The sequence below is a fragment of the Camelina sativa genome, chromosome 10 (assembly GCF_000633955.1).
Source record: "Camelina sativa cultivar DH55 chromosome 10, Cs, whole genome shotgun sequence".
NCBI lineage: Eukaryota > Viridiplantae > Streptophyta > Magnoliopsida > Brassicales > Brassicaceae > Camelina > Camelina sativa.
The window spans coordinates 1,997,940-2,014,448 of NC_025694.1; the positions used below are offsets into that span (position 1 = coordinate 1,997,940).

The following is a 16,509-nucleotide window of genomic DNA, read 5'->3' on the forward strand; positions in this document are numbered from 1 at the left end:
TAACCGTAAATCAGCCATAACTTTAAAAATAGACAAATCAAACTCATCCTTATTTATACTTAAAACGTAAAAGTAAAACACTCAAAGAAAGGGAAACAGAGAAATGGAAACTAGATAAAACTTCCAAAATCAGTAAATACAAAGAAAACATATATCAACATAAGAATGGAGGATCTCAAGTGATCACCAGAACTGAGGTCATGTTTCTCACCTTCCAAACCAGAGCCGCTTGAAGCTGTCATTTTTAAATAAAACGTAAACAATTATCTCCTAGAAAAGTTTCACAAATCATCCACCTAAGAATAAGATAACCTGCAAAACAAAAGCAAACAGTAATAAGCAAACCAAAAACTAATTAATAGATATTTGCAAATTTCAAAACCTCAAAACAACATTTAGACTCCAAATGTATAGCTAATGTCATTGTTAGGAATAATCAAGAAAACTATCCTTAGTCTAAAAAAATCTAGCTTTATCGAGCTATTCAATTCAATCGCAACTCATATTACTTCCCCAAAAACGCAATTGACAATATAAATGAAAACTTGAAGCAACAAGAACCAAAGGTGTCTCACTTTAAAACCCTTCGTCATCACTATTCAACCAAAACTGTGAAAAAAGCATTAAGGTTGAAGAGTTTGCAAGAATCTGTGAATCAAAAGTGTTCTGTCCACATCAAGAATCTCCCCAATATCCTCAATTCAACAAGTTCAGCAAAGACTAACTGAGAATATAAAACGACACGAAGCTCACAAAAGAGAAGAATACAACTAGTTTAAATAAAATCAATCCAATCACACAGCTCATATTGCTTCTCCAAAAACCAAATTGATAAAGAATAAAAGCACTTCATGTATCACCAATGGACAATAAAAATCAAAACTTTAAGCAACAAGCATCAAAAGTGTCTCACTTTAAAACCCTTCTCAATCAAATTTGTGAATAAAAAGCATTAGGGTTGAATAGTTTACAAGTTCAGACCAAGAATCGTATAATATTAGAGAATAAACGAGAAATACTTGATCAATCATAGGCATTAATCCAATATTTGACTTGATGAGTACAGAATACGATCAACCTGAATGAGAGATAATGCAAATATATTATTGACTTTGCGGTAAGAAAACCATTATAATATATGACAATAACGATTGATCTTGATATATAACCAAACCTTGATGAGTCCTGTCTTTTTGTCAAGTTCATATTTGACCTTGCTTCCTTTTGTGATCTCCACAACCTAATCATCATCATCATCATCCAAAGACAAAATGATTCAAGAATCCATCACATAACAAGATTCTCAAAACAGTAAAAGAAACTTACCACGTTGAAAATCTGTGGAGCTCCAGGTCCTACATATAAATTATTAATTAGTCCCAAAATACAAAACACAAAAAGCATGCAAAAAAAAACTGAATTAGATATGATTTTGTTTACCAATCTCAAGATCATGCCATGGATGTGCTGCTACAGAACGTCTTGACAAGGATGAGAGAATCCTCTCGTTAAGATGAGGAGCAGGTCGATGCAGCTTCTGGTCTTCGTTCCCTTCTTTACTCATCTGTTTTCAAAACGTTACGAATCAAAAACTCAAAATTGGGGCAGAGAGAGAAAGAGAGAGTATCAATCGAATCAAAAATACCAAATTTATTGCAGAATCAGACCCCACAAGAGAAAAACAATCTTTTTAGAGCAGATTTAAGATCGATAATACCAAAATTAAGATATACATTTCTATTGATATAACGTATCGATAAATAAAAGATCTACGCCAAATCTGTTCAACTTTGTTTTTTTCTCTTTCTAAAGTCGATTGAGATTTGAAGCAATATCCAGTAGATTAAACATCAAAAAGCATCCAACTTTGACGGTTTTTAGGAGAAAAATGTACCTTTGGATCGAAACAGCCGAAGAACAAAGTCAAAAGAAACATTTAGTCATTCAAGAACAATGACAACAAAATCAACGAGAGAGGACGAGAGACGACGAGAGAGAGGTGTCTTTTTTTTTGGGCTATGAACAAAGAAACTGTTTGTTTTCCTCTTTTGACCTAAACAAGAAAAAACAATTGTCCATTCTGAAAAAAAAATTGTTTAGTGACGTGGAAAATCGAAAATGATGTGTATTTAACTTGCTGATGTGTATTTTTTTATATTTTTTTACTCAAAATCGAAAAACTAAATCCAAAGGGTAAATTGTAATTACACCGAGGGCACTAAACATTTGAGTAATTTTCAGTGTTTAATAACATATGAGTAATAAACCAACTTTTGGATAACATTTGAGTAATTCATTCTGTTTAAAAAACCAAACCCTATAAAAACATCAATTAGTATAGGTGAAACATATATACCGCACCAACACAACAATAGTCATTAGTATAGATGTGAAGTTCCACAAGTTATATACTCTCAAACCATTGATCCTTCCCTCCAACAAGCTCCTTAACCTCCACGATCTAACACAAGAAAAGAAAAACATTAGCTGATCTGTGTGAACAGAAAGAATATAACAAATGGAAAGAAGAGACTGTAAAAGAGGCAACAGGGAGCAATGACAGATCAAAGGCATCATCCTTCAAGATAAACTGAGACATGACAGCAAGAACATCATCTGAGAAACAGAGAACCAACAGAACCCAATATTAAATAATAAAAACAACTGATAGAGAAAAAGGTTTATAGATGTGAGGTAACCTGAAAGTTCAACTCAGAAATCAATCGCACTCCCACAATGTTTTTTTTTTCTCTCTCTCTTCGAACCTCCCACATAGTAATCCTGGTTCCTGTTGATCTGCATCAAAGAGAGACATTAGCTGATCTAAAAAAACACTAAAATAAAATAAAAGGGAAAAAGGAGACCGTCAAAGAGGTAACAGGATCCAACGACGACGACAGATCAAAGGCATCCTTCAAGTTCAAGATAAACTGAGACATAAAACAGAACAAAAGGTGGAGTTATAATTGTAATAAAAAAGTTAATAAAGAGATGAAAAAGACTACCTGAAGATGTAGCGCAGAGAAAGCAAAAACGATCCATCAAAACCATCACCAACCGATCAAAGCATCCTCCTTCCTCCACAATCTAAAATATTAACAGAGCCAAGAAGAGTTAAAAGAGCATTGAATGATTCAATTTAGAAAATTAAAAAAAACCTAGAAGAATATCATGAATTAGAGTGACAACGATCAGTCAAAGCCATCACCGATATCAAAGCCTCCACAAACCTAAACCAACAAAACAAAAAAACAAAAAGTTAATAACATGTAATTAGAAATAAACCACCGAACCAAAGAGACAATACAGAATCAAATAGGGATGGGTTTAGATTAAGGAGCCTGCGAGAACGCCATGATCATATCATAACTGGCTTCCAAAACTCCTGCAAAAACCGTAAGGAACATGAACAAAAAGAAGAAGTAAATTAAAAACGTGTGTGAAGAGGAAGAAGAAAACCCTTTGAAGAAGTAGTACAGAGAAGAAGCGTGTCCATCAAAGCCATGATCACTCTCATCATCCAAAACCTGAAACAACATAACAGCATGTGAATAGCATGAACATATATAAAGCAACCTATGCAATTTAGAAACCAAACCTTAAAAAATCCAATGATCGATCGGTTCAAAAAAGAAAGCAACCGATGCGCAATATTTAAAAAACCAAACCCTAGAAAATCCAGTGATCGATCGGTTCAAAAAAGAAAAGCAACCGATGCGCAATATGTAAAAACCAAACCCTAGAAAAGAAACAAGCAAGTGAAATCCAATGATCGCGGTTGAGAAAAAACAGATACTGAGTTTTAGAATCGTAACGCTCGGAGAGATGAAAATCCACTGATCGATTAGAAAGAAAAAGAGACGAGTTAAGAAGAATGTGACCGACCACCACCGTACGCTCGGAGTCGGAGTGATCGTTGTACAGAGAGAGAGGAACTAGAAGAAAAATAAAAATAAGGAAAGATGTGATGATGTGAGAAAAGAGTGTGAGAACCTTCTTTTATAGATGAGGTTTCTATTTCCTTTTTTCTTTTCCAATTCCTTTTTTTTTTTTTTTTTTTTTTTNTTTTTTCCAATTTTCTTTTGTTTTCCCCCAATTTCTTTTTATTGATATGCTTATTATTATTTTTTTCCTTAATATTTTTTGAATAGGCTTCGATATGTTGTAATAAGAATATTCAGAGCTTGTCAGCTTGTGACTCTAGTCCAATATTAGTTTATTTTGATACACCTTCTTTCACTGTACAGGAGCCAATCTTGATATAGCATAATCTAGCATCAGTTCCTCTCCTCTGTTCTTCTTCCCTCCATTATTGATCGTTGTCACTCTCAGGAATACATCAGCTGCCTTAAATGTAAATTCAACTGGTAGATTACCCAGCTTTCTCAGATTAAAAACCTTGTACTTGTCCAAGCTTTTCAAAAGTATAACCTTTCTCAGGCTGTTCCAGCTCTTCTTGGTCTCTCCTTGATGTTCTTTCTCCTCTTTATGTGAGTTAGGTGATTCCGAAACAATCTCTTCGTCAGACAATGACTCAGGTTTCTCTGAGAGAATCGTAGCTGAGATAACAAGTGCTGTCAAAAATACAATCATCAGCTGAGGGAGTTGTAGTTTTATCGACCATTAAAACAGAATATATGTCATTCACTAAGTTCTTAAGAAAGCATTTACTTAGACGTAAGAAAGCAGATTCAACCATTGTCCAAACGAAGCAACAATCAAACTATCAGACAAATTCAACTCTTAAGAAATAGATTCTACTTGATAGAGAAAGGTCTCAAAGAACATGATAGTAAATCTCAATGTTTCAAAACAAGGTCTAAACAAAAATTTCCAAAAAAGAGAGAACAATTCAATCTTGAATCCTCCTCTCTCCTTAGTCTGCCTTGGAAGCAAGAGCAGCAGCTTGACCTCTGAGACGACCGGTCCTCCTTGCAGCAATAAGACCAACCTTTTGTCCAGGTGGTGCATCACGACGAACCGTACTAGCGTGACCAATATGTTGATGGTTACCTCCTCCATGAGGATGCTCAACTGGATTCATAGCCACACCACGAACCTTAGGCCAGCAGTTTCTCTTCACACGGTACTTGTGGTAAGCATTACCAGCCTTGAGCATTGGCTTCTCTGTCCTTCCACCACCCGCAACTTGACCAATCATGGCCCTGCATCCACTTGGAACAATCTTCTTTGATCCCGATGGCAACTTAATCCTGTCAAAACCATGTACAAATCTGTAAATGTAAGAACAAATCCATTCTCAAAACAGAGACGTTGGTAACAACAATCTATAATCCAATCCTAGGCAACTAAAAACTGAAACGTAAGGTATACTAAACACACAGTTCTCATATTACAATCCAGTAGAGCTAGCTTTGAATCCAATGACCATTAAAATGTTAAAACTTGGTGTGAAGAACTAAAGATAAGCATTTCTAATCAAATCTAACGCAATCAACCAAAATGATCAATCAGGTATATCAAAACCATTTCAGCAGAACATCACCAGCAAAAGTATAGAATACAATAATACCTGCTAGTGTCGTTATCAGGGTTGTGAGCGATAACAATGGCGTAATCACCAGAAGCTCTAGCCAAAACACCACGATCACCAACATGATGCTCAACGTTACAAATAACAGCTCCTTCAGGGATAGATCTGAGCGGAAGAACATTTCCAACGACTAGAGTAGCTTTCTTCCCACAGTAAAGAAACTGACCGGTGTACATACCTTCAGCAGCGACGAAGAGCTCCTTCTGTTTCTTGAAACGGAAAGGATGACGGAAGGAAACGCGAGCTAAAGGAGCACCACGTCCAGGATCGTGAATGATCTCGGTGACAACACCTTTGAGGTAACCATTTCTCTCGCCGAAATCGAGGCTCCTGAATTTGGCGGGACCTTTACGGTGGTGAGTGTGGGATTTGAAGACTGAACCAGCTCCCTTACGTTGAGCTCTGATGACACGACCCATGGCTGATGATTATCGTCTTCTTCCTCCTTCGGATTACGGCGAGTAACAGCAATGAACAAAATCAGGTTTATATCCCACAGTCTCTCTCAAAAACCCTAGCGGACTAATGGGCCTTATTGACAAGCCTGTTAAAAAGCCCAAACTACAAAAGATCTTGAATCTTTATTTTGGATAAATCAAAAATCCAGGAGCTAAACCAGTGCACCCGTCCGCAGCGGATAACTGTCTCCTCGTATTCCGTTTTTGAAAAAAAAATGTTTTATCCATAAAAATGGATTTTTTTTATAAAGTAATAATTAAAAAAAGGGTATTCCTTTTGAAATAGAGAGAGAGAGGTGTTGTCTCTATGTGGAGCGTCAAAGTTGAAATAAAGCGACAGCCCAAATCATATATACACATACACACCGCTCCCTTCTTCTCTGGCACGCTCCTCCCACTTTCTTTCTTTCTTTCTTTCTTTTATCTCTGTAGCTCGATTTTGATATTCGCACAACACTCTCAACAACTCTAAGAAAATCATCAATCGTCTCCTACCCGGTACGTATGATGCTTCTATCCTATTTCACGTTTCTGCTATTTTTTTTTTTGTTGTTTCCCTATAAAGAAGCTTAGAAATTGTATAGTGTGTTGATTTTTATAATACTTTGTGTTGTATGTGAGATTAGTGTATTGTGTATAGCTGATGATTTAATGTGTAGTTTTCCTCGCTCATTGAGTTGTGATTTGAATTTCTTTTTTTTGTTAGTAATTTTTTTCAATGAAAAAATAAATAACAAATAAGGAAAGAAATCATTAAATGTCATTCAACTACAGAGAATAGAAAAAAAGAAAGAAACAACAAAACGGTCATTGTTTGAGAGCTGAATGAAAACACACAGTATAATAAATATATAGCGGGATTTTGTCGGATGAAATTGAAAGTTACATTTACGGAAGATTTTTGTGTTTCCTTTTTTTTTTTTTTGTATCTTTGTTCAAATTTCAAAACTTTTTGTAGTTTTTGGTTTTTTTTGTCTTTTTATTATTAAAGCTCCTCAATATATCTCTTCCTTTTTCTACGGATTGTTAACAGAGTTTCTTGAGAGAGGTAACAAAAAAAAAAAAAATGGACGGTAGTAGAGGTTGGCCATGGAAGAGAAAGTCTTCAGACAAAGCTACGACAGATAAACTAGTTGTTGCAAACGAGTCAACTCCTGTTTGTTCTTTGTCCTACTTGGCTTCTCTCGAGAATCAGGTTCTTCTTTCATCTATAATAGTACCATGTAGTTATAGCTCTGTTAGATAAAGATTCCAATTTTGAAGTTTTTCTTTTTCGGTGTGTGTGTGTGTGTTAGGAGAAGTGTAAAAACACAAACTATGTTCAGATTACTATGGATTCATACACGCATATGAGTAAAATGGAGGATCAGGTCAAGTTGTTTGAAGTTGAAGTTAAGGATCTTAGAGATAAACTCACTCTTGCTCACTCTGAGATCAATACTAAAGAATCTTTGATTCTTCAACATGCCAAAGTCGCTGAAGAAGCTGTTTCTGGTCAGAGCACCTTTATAGTACTTGAAATGTTGTTTGAGCATTCTTGTGTGTTTTTGTTGCTGATTAGTCTTTTGTTCTTTTTAGGATGGGAGAAGGCTGATGCAGAAACTTTGACACTTAAACGTCAACTCGAGTCTGTTACACTCTTGAAGCTTACTGCCGAGGATAGAGCTTCGCATTTGGATGATGCGCTGAGAGAGTGCACGAGGCAAATAAGGATTGTGAAAGATGAGAGTGACCAGAAGCTCAAAGATGTGATTCTTGCTAAGACCACTCACTGGGACAAGATCAAATCCGAGCTTGAAGGTAAGATTGATGAATTGAGCCAAGGACTTCACCGAGCAGCTTCTGACAATGGGGCACTTACTAGATCGTTGCAAGAACGATCAGAGATGATAGTAAGGATCAGTGAGGAAAAGTCTAAATCTGAGGCTGATGTGGAGAAGCTGAAGACTAATCTTCAGTTGGCTGAGAAAGAGATTAGTTCGCTGAAGTACGATGTTCATGTTGCTTCAAAAGAAGTGGAGATCCGCAACGAAGAGAAGAACATGAGTTTGAGGTCAGCGGAAATCGCAAACAAACATCATCTGGAAGGAGTTAAAAAGATTGCAAAACTTGAAGCAGAGTGCCAAAGGCTAAGAGGGCTTCTTCGAAAGAAGCTTCCTGGTCCAGCTGCTATGGCTCAAATGAAGATAGAAGTTGAAAGCTTAGGGCATGAATTCACAGACCCTCGAGCACAGAGAGGCATAGCTCAAAATCCTAGTCACAATGCACACATCGCAAAGGCAGAGATTGCTACTGATCATAAGTTGGAAGAGTGCAAAAGAGAGAATGCATATCTCAAGAGACATACATTGGAGATGGAGGAAGAGATCCAGACGCTTAAAGTACATCTCGCTGCACGTAACAATGAACTGCAGGTTTCAAGAAATGTATGCGCTAAGACTCTTGGAAAGCTCAAGATTCTTGAAGGGCAGATGCATATGTTTCACAATGACAAGAATGCTCTGAAATCAAATATCATAAATCTTTCTGAAAGTCCATCCAGTGTCACCTCAGTATCCGAAGATGGGTTTGATGAAGAAGGAAGTTCCTCTGAGTGTGGTCCAGCAACCTCAACAGATTCTCATAAAGTAAGAAAAGTATGTGTTGATGGTTCCTCAAATCCTCGGAGTTCTAATAGACTGGAGTTAATGGATGACTTCTTAGAGATTGAGAAGTTGGCAGCGAATGATCCAGATGGAGCTAACTCAGCTTCAAAATCTTCCAATAGTGCCTGCAGTAGTATATCTGTTTACAAACAGTCCGCTAGTAAGTCCAGTGAGCAAGATGAGGATACAACAACACTTGATCAGCTGTTAACGGTTCTCCACTCAAGAACCAACAGGATATTTGAATCTCAAGAGGGCATTACCATTGAGAAAATCGTTGAAGCGGCAAGACTTTCGATCCAAGAGATGCAAGGATCATCACCCAAAAACCTCTCAAATCTTCTGTTTGAAGTTGCTGATGAAACTCTAGAGAAGCATGTTTTGCCATCTCAGGATACCAAAAGCAACGGAAATGTGGAGAAGAACACAAAGAAACAAGATTTTGAAAGCGACAAGGTTACATTGCTAGTTAAAGAGGTTGACGAGTCAGATTCTGATCCACTGGGAGACACATTACCTAAGACAGAGGATCACCGTGTAGATAATGAGCTGGATGATTCATCATGCAAGAGCTTGTTGAAAGAGGTGGAACAGCTTAAGTTAGAGAAAGAGAACATTGCATTAGAATTATCAAGATGTTTGCAGAATCTTGAAAGTACAAAGGCAGGGTTGGAAGAAAAAGAACAGCTCATATCGAAGCTGAAATCACAGCTCGCTGCTTCAGAAGATCTCCAAAGCTTGGCTGAAACACAGCTTAAATGCGTGACTGAGTCATACAAATCACTTGAACTCCATGCCAAAGATCTAGAAGCTAAAGTGAAAAGCTTGGAAGAAGAGACAGAAAGACTTGAAATGGCTTTCTCCACAGAAAAGCGTGGCCATGAGGAGACTCTAGCTAAATGCAGAGACCTTCAAGAACAATTGCAAAGGTATTAACAACTATAACATACTTAAATCTTCCACTATGCATAGTTTGTTTTGCTAATTTTGACTTGTGCTGAAGGAATGAGACTTGCAAAAAGTGTTCATCATCCAAACTCCAACCTAATCAGGTACACTTCTTACTTATCTTTTTTCATCCGTTTCGTTACATATACTATTCAAATGCAATAAGCCCCTTGACTAAAATTTACAATGTTCTTGTTTCCAGGAGAAAGACATAGCATCTGCAACAGAGAAGCTTGCAGCTTGCCAAGAAACAATTCACTTACTCAGCCAACAGTTACAATCCTTACAACCTGACAGCAACCACAGTATTCCCAAATCTCAATCCCCTGAGAAGAACCTTCAACAGCACAAAACCTCAGAACCAACACTGAACTCTTCACTAGATGATTTACTCCATGATCATATCATCCAACCATCTCGTTCTGTTAGACACACAGTAAATCCAACAGTTCACGCAATCATCAAGTCTAGCTCTGTTTCTTCATCATCCAAAGACGATAATGAGAAGCATACGCGCGGACTAGGCAGATTTTTCTCCTCTAAACAGAAGAACAATGGACGTTAAAACGCTAAAAGATAAGACACTCATTATCTTTTGGTTCGTTTGATTTTTCAATTTCCTTCTTGATATGTGTATATGTTTATATGCGTTTTGAGTATTTGAGAAGAGAACAGTACTAGTCAAGATCAGTCTTCCTCTTGTGTACTCTACACACTTAGGGCATACGTCTCTGAATTGACTAAACCGGACTATAACCAAGACCGAATAAAAGTGTTGCTACAAAACCGACTACAAGAAAACAAAAACAAAAATTTCATATCCAGTTCGAATATTTCTGACTTCTAAAGACCAAAACCGATAACCATTTATGTCCTTCCTACATAAAAATCTCAATGTATACAAAAATTCAAGAGCACATCATTAAAAAAAGGAAAAGTAAAAACACAATATTCTTTGGTAAAGATGTATTCATATCATATTTCAATATGTCAAAAATAATAAATGTATGTAGGTGGGAAAATCATTTAATGGCAATTCTATTTGGTCAATTTATCATATATATTGAAATGATCATGTTCCCGTTAAGACTTTGAAATTTTTTGATATACTTGAGAGTTGAACTGATCATAACGAGTAACTTCGATATTTTGGGATAATATAAAACATTCGATCGAAATTAAACTACAAAGCATAAACAAAATTAAGTTATTTTATGTCAGAATTTTCATATATATATATATATACATCAAATAAATCAAGTGTTGGTGGTCTAGTGGTTTTCTGAAGTTTTAGTTGGGATGTGAATATCCATGAAAATGACTCTACCAGAAAAATAAATCAAGTTTTTTTCAAAGGACAGTTGGGTTAAGCTTCAGAAGAATCAAAATTATTAGACAAAACAAAAATAGGAACGTGAGGTCCATGCAACACAAAATCAATAATGTAAAGTATTCAGATGGATTTCTAGAAAGAAAAATATAAGAAATTTGAAAAAGTTTGAAAAAGGACAGGACACAGATCAAACAGATAATGGTCATCAATGTCAAGCAGACAAGGTATAAACTCAAAGCAACTTGACAGTATGGGCAAGCCAGAGTTTGCACAGACAAATGCTATTTTTTTTCTCTTCATTGTCTTTAAGTCTTTTTATTGAATAATACATACGTTTATTTGGTTTGTATTCTACTGAATATGATATTTGAAAATTATATGTGTCTTCTTGTATTCTATGATAACTGTGTGCGCTTATTGGAATAAATCGCAATAAAAAAGAAGATGAAGAGAAGAGTCAAGATAGAAGAGACATTGTGGCTTTTTTTTTTTTTTGGACAAAGAAGAGACATTGTGGCTTACATGTTCTTCTGCCTTTGAAACAACTCATCTCTCCAAACCCATTTTCAAACACACATTGTCTTTTTTTCAACAATGTAGGATAAAATAAAGAACTATAAAAAGAAAAACAAAAATCTATGTAATAACAAAAGGATTTAATTAAATAATGAGAATTTTAGATTTTCCTTCAAAAATTAGATCATGCACTAAACTAGTAATAATGAATGGTACGAGACAAATGGAACAAATGATATAGATCATGATAACGAAAAGACTTGAAAGCAATAATTCTTATAATCAATTTAGAACGTAACCCCACTCAAATAGAAATTACTGTATACACTAGGTATCATATCATATATTTATGAATTTATGGAAAAAACTGTTTAGCAGAATATTTCATATCGACATCTAAACTAATTAATGTGACTCCTATACTCTTATATGAATTTCACTACGCCATAAACAAGGTGCATTCAACGAAAGTAAACCCCTAATCGAAGCTAGGGTTTCCTATATGGAGGAATTTAATAATGGTTTGGAGAAATGATTTTGTTGATGACCGTTCGGTAAATTATTATTTTGATTGTTTCAGCTGGCTTCGTAGATATTTGACTTGTGAAACAGGGCATTGACGCCATACCCAGAGACGGCCAGACGTATAGTAGAAACAAGATTGGAACCACAAATGGTAAAGGTTAATGTTTGGCCATTATGGTTGATAGACCATGCAAAATTTGCGAATTTACCTTTTTGTGTATTCTATGTAGGTTGATTATATGTTATTTATGTTGTATATTAGTTTTCATGTTACTTGAATAAACATTTTTGGTCATACAGAGATCTATACATAAAACAAATAAAACAAGTTTTAATTATTTTATTTTTTTGATGTTGTGGTAAAATAAATTATATTCTTGTCAAAGTAACTTCTTAATTTAACAATTTGTACAGTGTTTCTAAACAATCATATGTTCCTAACATAGTTAAATATCATTTTTGTAGGATAGAAAGAAAACTACATATATATTGTAAACAAGAACAATAACGTATCCAGTATTTATAAACTACAATCAAATCTCTCGTTCCTAACAGAATTAAAACTTCAACTTTGTATGATGAATAGAAAATTTACATATTGTAAAACAAGAGATGAGAATAACAACTTAGTACTGCTGCTGTACTGATCAGAATGAAAACACTTGATTCAAAAATTAATACAAATAAAAAAAACTAGCTATTCCTCTCAAGAACCAACGGTCAACAATACACGTTGACTTGAGGGAAAAGTCGCCCACCCAAACTAATATACAGAATATTTAGAAAATAAATAGAAACAAGACAGCGAAAATATATAAAAAGGAAAGAAAAATCCCGAGAGTGGTTAATTAAAAAAAAACTGTTAGATATATTAATACAGCCACAAATCTTGAGTCGATGCGTAACGCGATCCTCGCCATTTGCTTCCGTCTTCTTAGCAAAGAGAAGAAAAAAAACCCTAAATAATATATATTTCTTAATTAATTTTTGTTTCTTGACTTTCTTGGTAATATAGCTAGTTTCGATGCTCCGATCTTCCGAGTCTAGAGTGTGACAATGTGTGATCAAACCTTTATATCCTCAAAGGGGAATGATCTCGAGGGAATGACAAATTGAGCTATAATAATCAGATCGACTCCTCTAAACATGTATGTAGAGTTTTATCTAAACATGGAGATGAGAGATCGAAAGACGACTTCATCACAAGGAATTGTGATACCCATCTCGTGCTCAAACCCAAACTCTTCCTCAGCTAGTTGTAGGAGTGTCTGGAACTCATGATGATCTAGCCATGAGATTGGGACCACATAGCGACTTCGGTGTTGACCGACATAGACCGGGAAATGACCTTTTGGCACGTCGTTGAAGTAGCAATTACCTTGATTCTTCTTTCCTAGACTTGAGCACCTCTTCAAGATTTTCTTTAGAGATGCTGCTTGAGATACCGCTGCTTTGTTCGACTTCTTTATCGCCATTTTGAGCTTATTCTGTAGAGAGAGAACTAGACAGCTAGAGAGAAGAGAGAGAGAGAGAAAGTTTGGTATGTTTGAAGAAAGGTGTGGATGTGAAGGTGGTGGGAGAAATATGGAAGGGTATTTAAAGGCACAATGAGAGAGAAAAACTGGAAAATTTTATTAAAAGTATTAAAGAAAAATCATATCTTTTTTTAACATAGATTTTTTAGGTTTACTTATGACTTTTTAGAAGATTTGTGACTAGGTTATATGTATTATATACACAATAACGACTAATTCATGCAGAACCACATGAAGTGTTTTCCTTGGTGATCACATTGAAAGCCGCGTAAGTACGTAACATATATATATATATATATATATATATAATACAATTGGCAAACATCTATAACTATTTATTTCATCGATCGAACTCAAAACACTTGTTTATGCGTACATTAAAATCTCATAAAAGTTTAAACAGTTTTTTAATTTATTTATACAGGATGTATGGTTCACTGTAACACCCAACCATTTTCAAGGTTAAGTTTTTTTTACAAGCCCATACCCCAGAGTAGTCAAAAATGGTCTATCAATTTTGTTTTGCATCAATCTCCTATTGAACTCAGTAAAATTGAAAAAAAAAAACAATGCACTTACTTAAGTTTTTCGTATACAACTATATCAAACCATATATCAACGAAAAAAATTCCAATGTGAAAGCAAATATGATCATGTGGGATGTAGGAAAGAGGGCAGTTTTAGAGACAATGCCAGAAGGGGGAGAGAGGGCAAAACTATGCAAAAGAATGCATACAAAATAAATTAGGAGGGTCTTATAAATTACGTAGGGACTATGAACATTAATTACCCTACATTGTCTCCCTTTTGTGTTTTTATTTTAGACACAACTCTACGAATTAATACAAGTAGTGTCTGTTTTCTCTTCACTTGTTATGAACTGTTCTTCAGATTTTGTCTCTACTGAAACTTCCAATTCTGTTACAACTAATTTATGAATAAATTGATAAATAATATCATGGCCGTTAATCGATTTAGATACCCGTTTGTCATAAATTGAGTCCGTTGCAAAAGGATTACGGACGAAGTATAAAGATATGTGAAGCAAAGTACGTACTTGCAACTCCAAGATCACATGTCTTTTGCTACAACTAGAGTTGCCAACACTTTAATATGCCATTCTTTTTTCTTTTTTTTCTTTTCTTTTTTAATCTACATATTAAGAATTTCAGATGTACAAAATAAACAAAATGGTCGTAGTTAATTCGGTCTTCGGTGGTTTTATATTTTGTCGGTTAAAGTCGATAACCAAATTCACTGAGGACATATTGGTTATTGCGCGTTCATGTAATCACCATCATGTGACAGTATATATAATGACCGACCTAAACTCAAATAATATGTTGGTCACCGTCAAATTACAATTTGTATTACATATAAAATAAGTACCATTCGCAATAATCAGCTGAAATTGATAGATAGTGAAAAGATTAGAAAGGGAATCTTTTTGGGCTCACTTGAAAATTTTATCAAAGAGTTAGAGCTTAATTTAGAACTTACAAACCATACATATGATCACTACATCATGTACAGAAGATTAATTGCATGACAATAATTAAGATGGACAATTAACTAATTTGTTAACTAAAAATATAATTATCTAACAGTTTTCTCGATATAATTAATATATTTATATAGTATGCGTATTGCTTTGCACTTTAAAACTATGTACGTTTATTATAATTATATGGGGAAATATGTAGCAATATAATAGATCTTGTCCCCATGTGAAAATTTGAAATTAAAAACAAATGCTTAGGTTGTAACCTAATCTTTTGTTTAATTGATGGTATCAAATCCATGCAAGTTCCCATCTCATTCCTCCGATGCCTTGTGATCCACGTACTTCTTTCCCTATTCAACCTTCTTATTTTTCTTTTCTTTTTCTCTCTTTTTTTTTCCCCATTCATTTCAATGTGATGAATCAGTCAACATCATCAAAAGATTTCACATTTGGCTTTGTGATAATTCCAACCGAATTAATAGCAAATTTTCCGTGGTAGAAACCCCATATCGTGTATAACTTGATAGCCAAAAAAGAGAATTTTTAGTTTCACTGAAAATGACTTTCTGGCTGTATCTACAATACTATCTAATTCGTCTAGTCAGTATTTTTTTTTTGTTTGTTTAATCAGGTGAATTCACAATTACTGCAAAAATTATTGGTTCTCAATAGTTGTAAAACCTCTACATTCTACAGTACGTTAGACCTAACAATGGTGAGATGGCGTACGTGAATTCACTGGAATCAAGCTCTAACTTGTTTATTCCGTCGATTCAATCCCCATGTGTAATGCCTCCTTTTGTTCGGCTCTGGCTTCCAACCCGTAAATTTAACTATCTAACGAGACTGTTCCCTTAGTCGAGAAGTTTTATAATCAATAAATTTCAAGTACAACATCTTAGGGTTTCTATAATCAAGAAGCGTCAGCTACTAGCCAAGACTGTTTTAAGATTTGCTTAATGTAAAGTAAACCTTTTAAGATTTGTTTTGTTTTTATAAAGATATCAGCATCTTTCAAGATATAACGACAAATAGAAAGAAATAAGAGAGAAGATTGTTTTGTCGACAAAGAAGAAAAACGATTAAGATCAGTTTGGCTTCAACCGTTACATTTAATAGGGGCGGGGATATATAATTGAATATGTAGTAAATCTTCTTAAAACCATATACATTAAAAACGATAAAATTGACACTGTTTGTGGAAAGGGAAAAGAGCAGAAAGTTAAAAACTAAAATCCAAGACGTGGAAGATGTGATTTGTCGTATATATAGGGTAATATATAATTTGAAGAAAGCAAAACAAAAATAAGAGATGGTGTGTGTGGGGACAAACAAAGGAGAAGAGGACAGTGAGAGAATCAGGTGGAAGCGAAAGGAACCAACAACACTTGGCTGTCCTGAATTGGCGCTTGTGTTGTGGTTATAACTTGTAGACATGATCCCTCACGCTCTTCATTACCCCCACAACCCCAATTCATCATCTTAACCAAC

The 16,509-nt window shown here is 34.9% G+C and overlaps 5 protein-coding genes and 1 long non-coding RNA gene across 6 annotated transcripts in view; 1 reads left to right on the forward strand and 5 right to left on the reverse strand.

The window, feature by feature from the left end:
- Positions 1-3,216, reverse strand: part of LOC104716513 — a 13,169-nt gene extending 9,953 nt beyond the window's left edge. Inside the window, exon 1 of the long non-coding RNA XR_002033805.1 lies at positions 3,006-3,216. This is a non-coding gene — a long non-coding RNA (uncharacterized LOC104716513). The remainder of the gene's footprint in view (positions 1-3,005) is intronic.
- Positions 1,024-1,951, reverse strand: LOC104716512 (soluble inorganic pyrophosphatase 1-like). Its single transcript, XM_010433894.2, has 5 exons — positions 1,895-1,951; positions 1,441-1,564; positions 1,327-1,355; positions 1,175-1,240; positions 1,024-1,078 (listed from the first exon to the last, which is right to left on the reverse strand). Exons 1-5 carry the CDS (start codon positions 1,934-1,936, stop codon positions 1,037-1,039), a joined length of 303 nt encoding a protein of 100 aa, XP_010432196.1. The 5' UTR covers positions 1,937-1,951; the 3' UTR covers positions 1,024-1,036.
- On the reverse strand, positions 4,237-4,699 carry LOC104719960. The gene is made up of 2 exons (XM_010437939.1): positions 4,672-4,699; positions 4,237-4,574 (listed from the first exon to the last, which is right to left on the reverse strand). The coding sequence occupies exons 1-2, from the start codon at positions 4,697-4,699 to the stop codon at positions 4,237-4,239; spliced, it is 366 nt and encodes a 121-aa protein (XP_010436241.1).
- LOC104716514 (60S ribosomal protein L8-3) lies at positions 4,725-6,031 on the reverse strand. Its single transcript, XM_010433895.2, has 2 exons — positions 5,534-6,031; positions 4,725-5,213 (listed from the first exon to the last, which is right to left on the reverse strand). The coding sequence occupies exons 1-2, from the start codon at positions 5,971-5,973 to the stop codon at positions 4,877-4,879; spliced, it is 777 nt and encodes a 258-aa protein (XP_010432197.1). The 5' UTR covers positions 5,974-6,031; the 3' UTR covers positions 4,725-4,876.
- LOC104716515 (filament-like plant protein 5) lies at positions 6,341-10,300 on the forward strand. Its single transcript, XM_010433896.2, has 6 exons — positions 6,341-6,510; positions 7,046-7,207; positions 7,308-7,506; positions 7,591-9,586; positions 9,661-9,709; positions 9,808-10,300. The coding sequence occupies exons 2-6, from the start codon at positions 7,079-7,081 to the stop codon at positions 10,168-10,170; spliced, it is 2,736 nt and encodes a 911-aa protein (XP_010432198.1). The 5' UTR covers positions 6,341-6,510; positions 7,046-7,078; the 3' UTR covers positions 10,171-10,300.
- Positions 13,081-13,530, reverse strand: LOC104716516 (auxin-induced protein 15A-like). Its single transcript, XM_010433898.1, has one exon. The coding sequence runs from the start codon at positions 13,452-13,454 to the stop codon at positions 13,140-13,142; it is 315 nt and encodes a 104-aa protein (XP_010432200.1). The 5' UTR covers positions 13,455-13,530; the 3' UTR covers positions 13,081-13,139.

Coding starts and splice junctions, on each gene's coding strand:
- LOC104716512 (XM_010433894.2), bottom strand. CDS start 1,936: ATGTTTCTTTTGACTTTGTTCTTCGGCTGTTTCGATCCAAAG. Junction 1,356..1,440: donor ATGGCATGATCTTGAGATTG/GTAAACAAAATC, acceptor ATTTATATGTAG/GACCTGGAGCTCCACAGATT. Junction 1,079..1,174: donor AAAAGACAGGACTCATCAAG/GTTTGGTTATAT, acceptor TCTCTCATTCAG/GTTGATCGTATTCTGTACTC.
- LOC104716516 (XM_010433898.1), bottom strand. CDS start 13,454: ATGGCGATAAAGAAGTCGAACAAAGCAGCGGTATCTCAAGCAGCATCT.
- LOC104716515 (XM_010433896.2), top strand. CDS start 7,079: ATGGACGGTAGTAGAGGTTGGCCATGGAAGAGAAAGTCTTCAGACAAA. Junction 7,208..7,307: donor TGGCTTCTCTCGAGAATCAG/GTTCTTCTTTCA, acceptor TGTGTGTGTTAG/GAGAAGTGTAAAAACACAAA. Junction 9,710..9,807: donor CCAAACTCCAACCTAATCAG/GTACACTTCTTA, acceptor TCTTGTTTCCAG/GAGAAAGACATAGCATCTGC.
- LOC104716514 (XM_010433895.2), bottom strand. CDS start 5,973: ATGGGTCGTGTCATCAGAGCTCAACGTAAGGGAGCTGGTTCAGTCTTC. Junction 5,214..5,533: donor CCTGATAACGACACTAGCAG/GTATTATTGTAT, acceptor TGGTTTTGACAG/GATTAAGTTGCCATCGGGAT.
- LOC104719960 (XM_010437939.1), bottom strand. CDS start 4,699: ATGGTTGAATCTGCTTTCTTACGTCTAA. Junction 4,575..4,671: donor ATCTGCTTTCTTACGTCTAA/GTAAATGCTTTC, acceptor TATTTTTGACAG/CACTTGTTATCTCAGCTACG.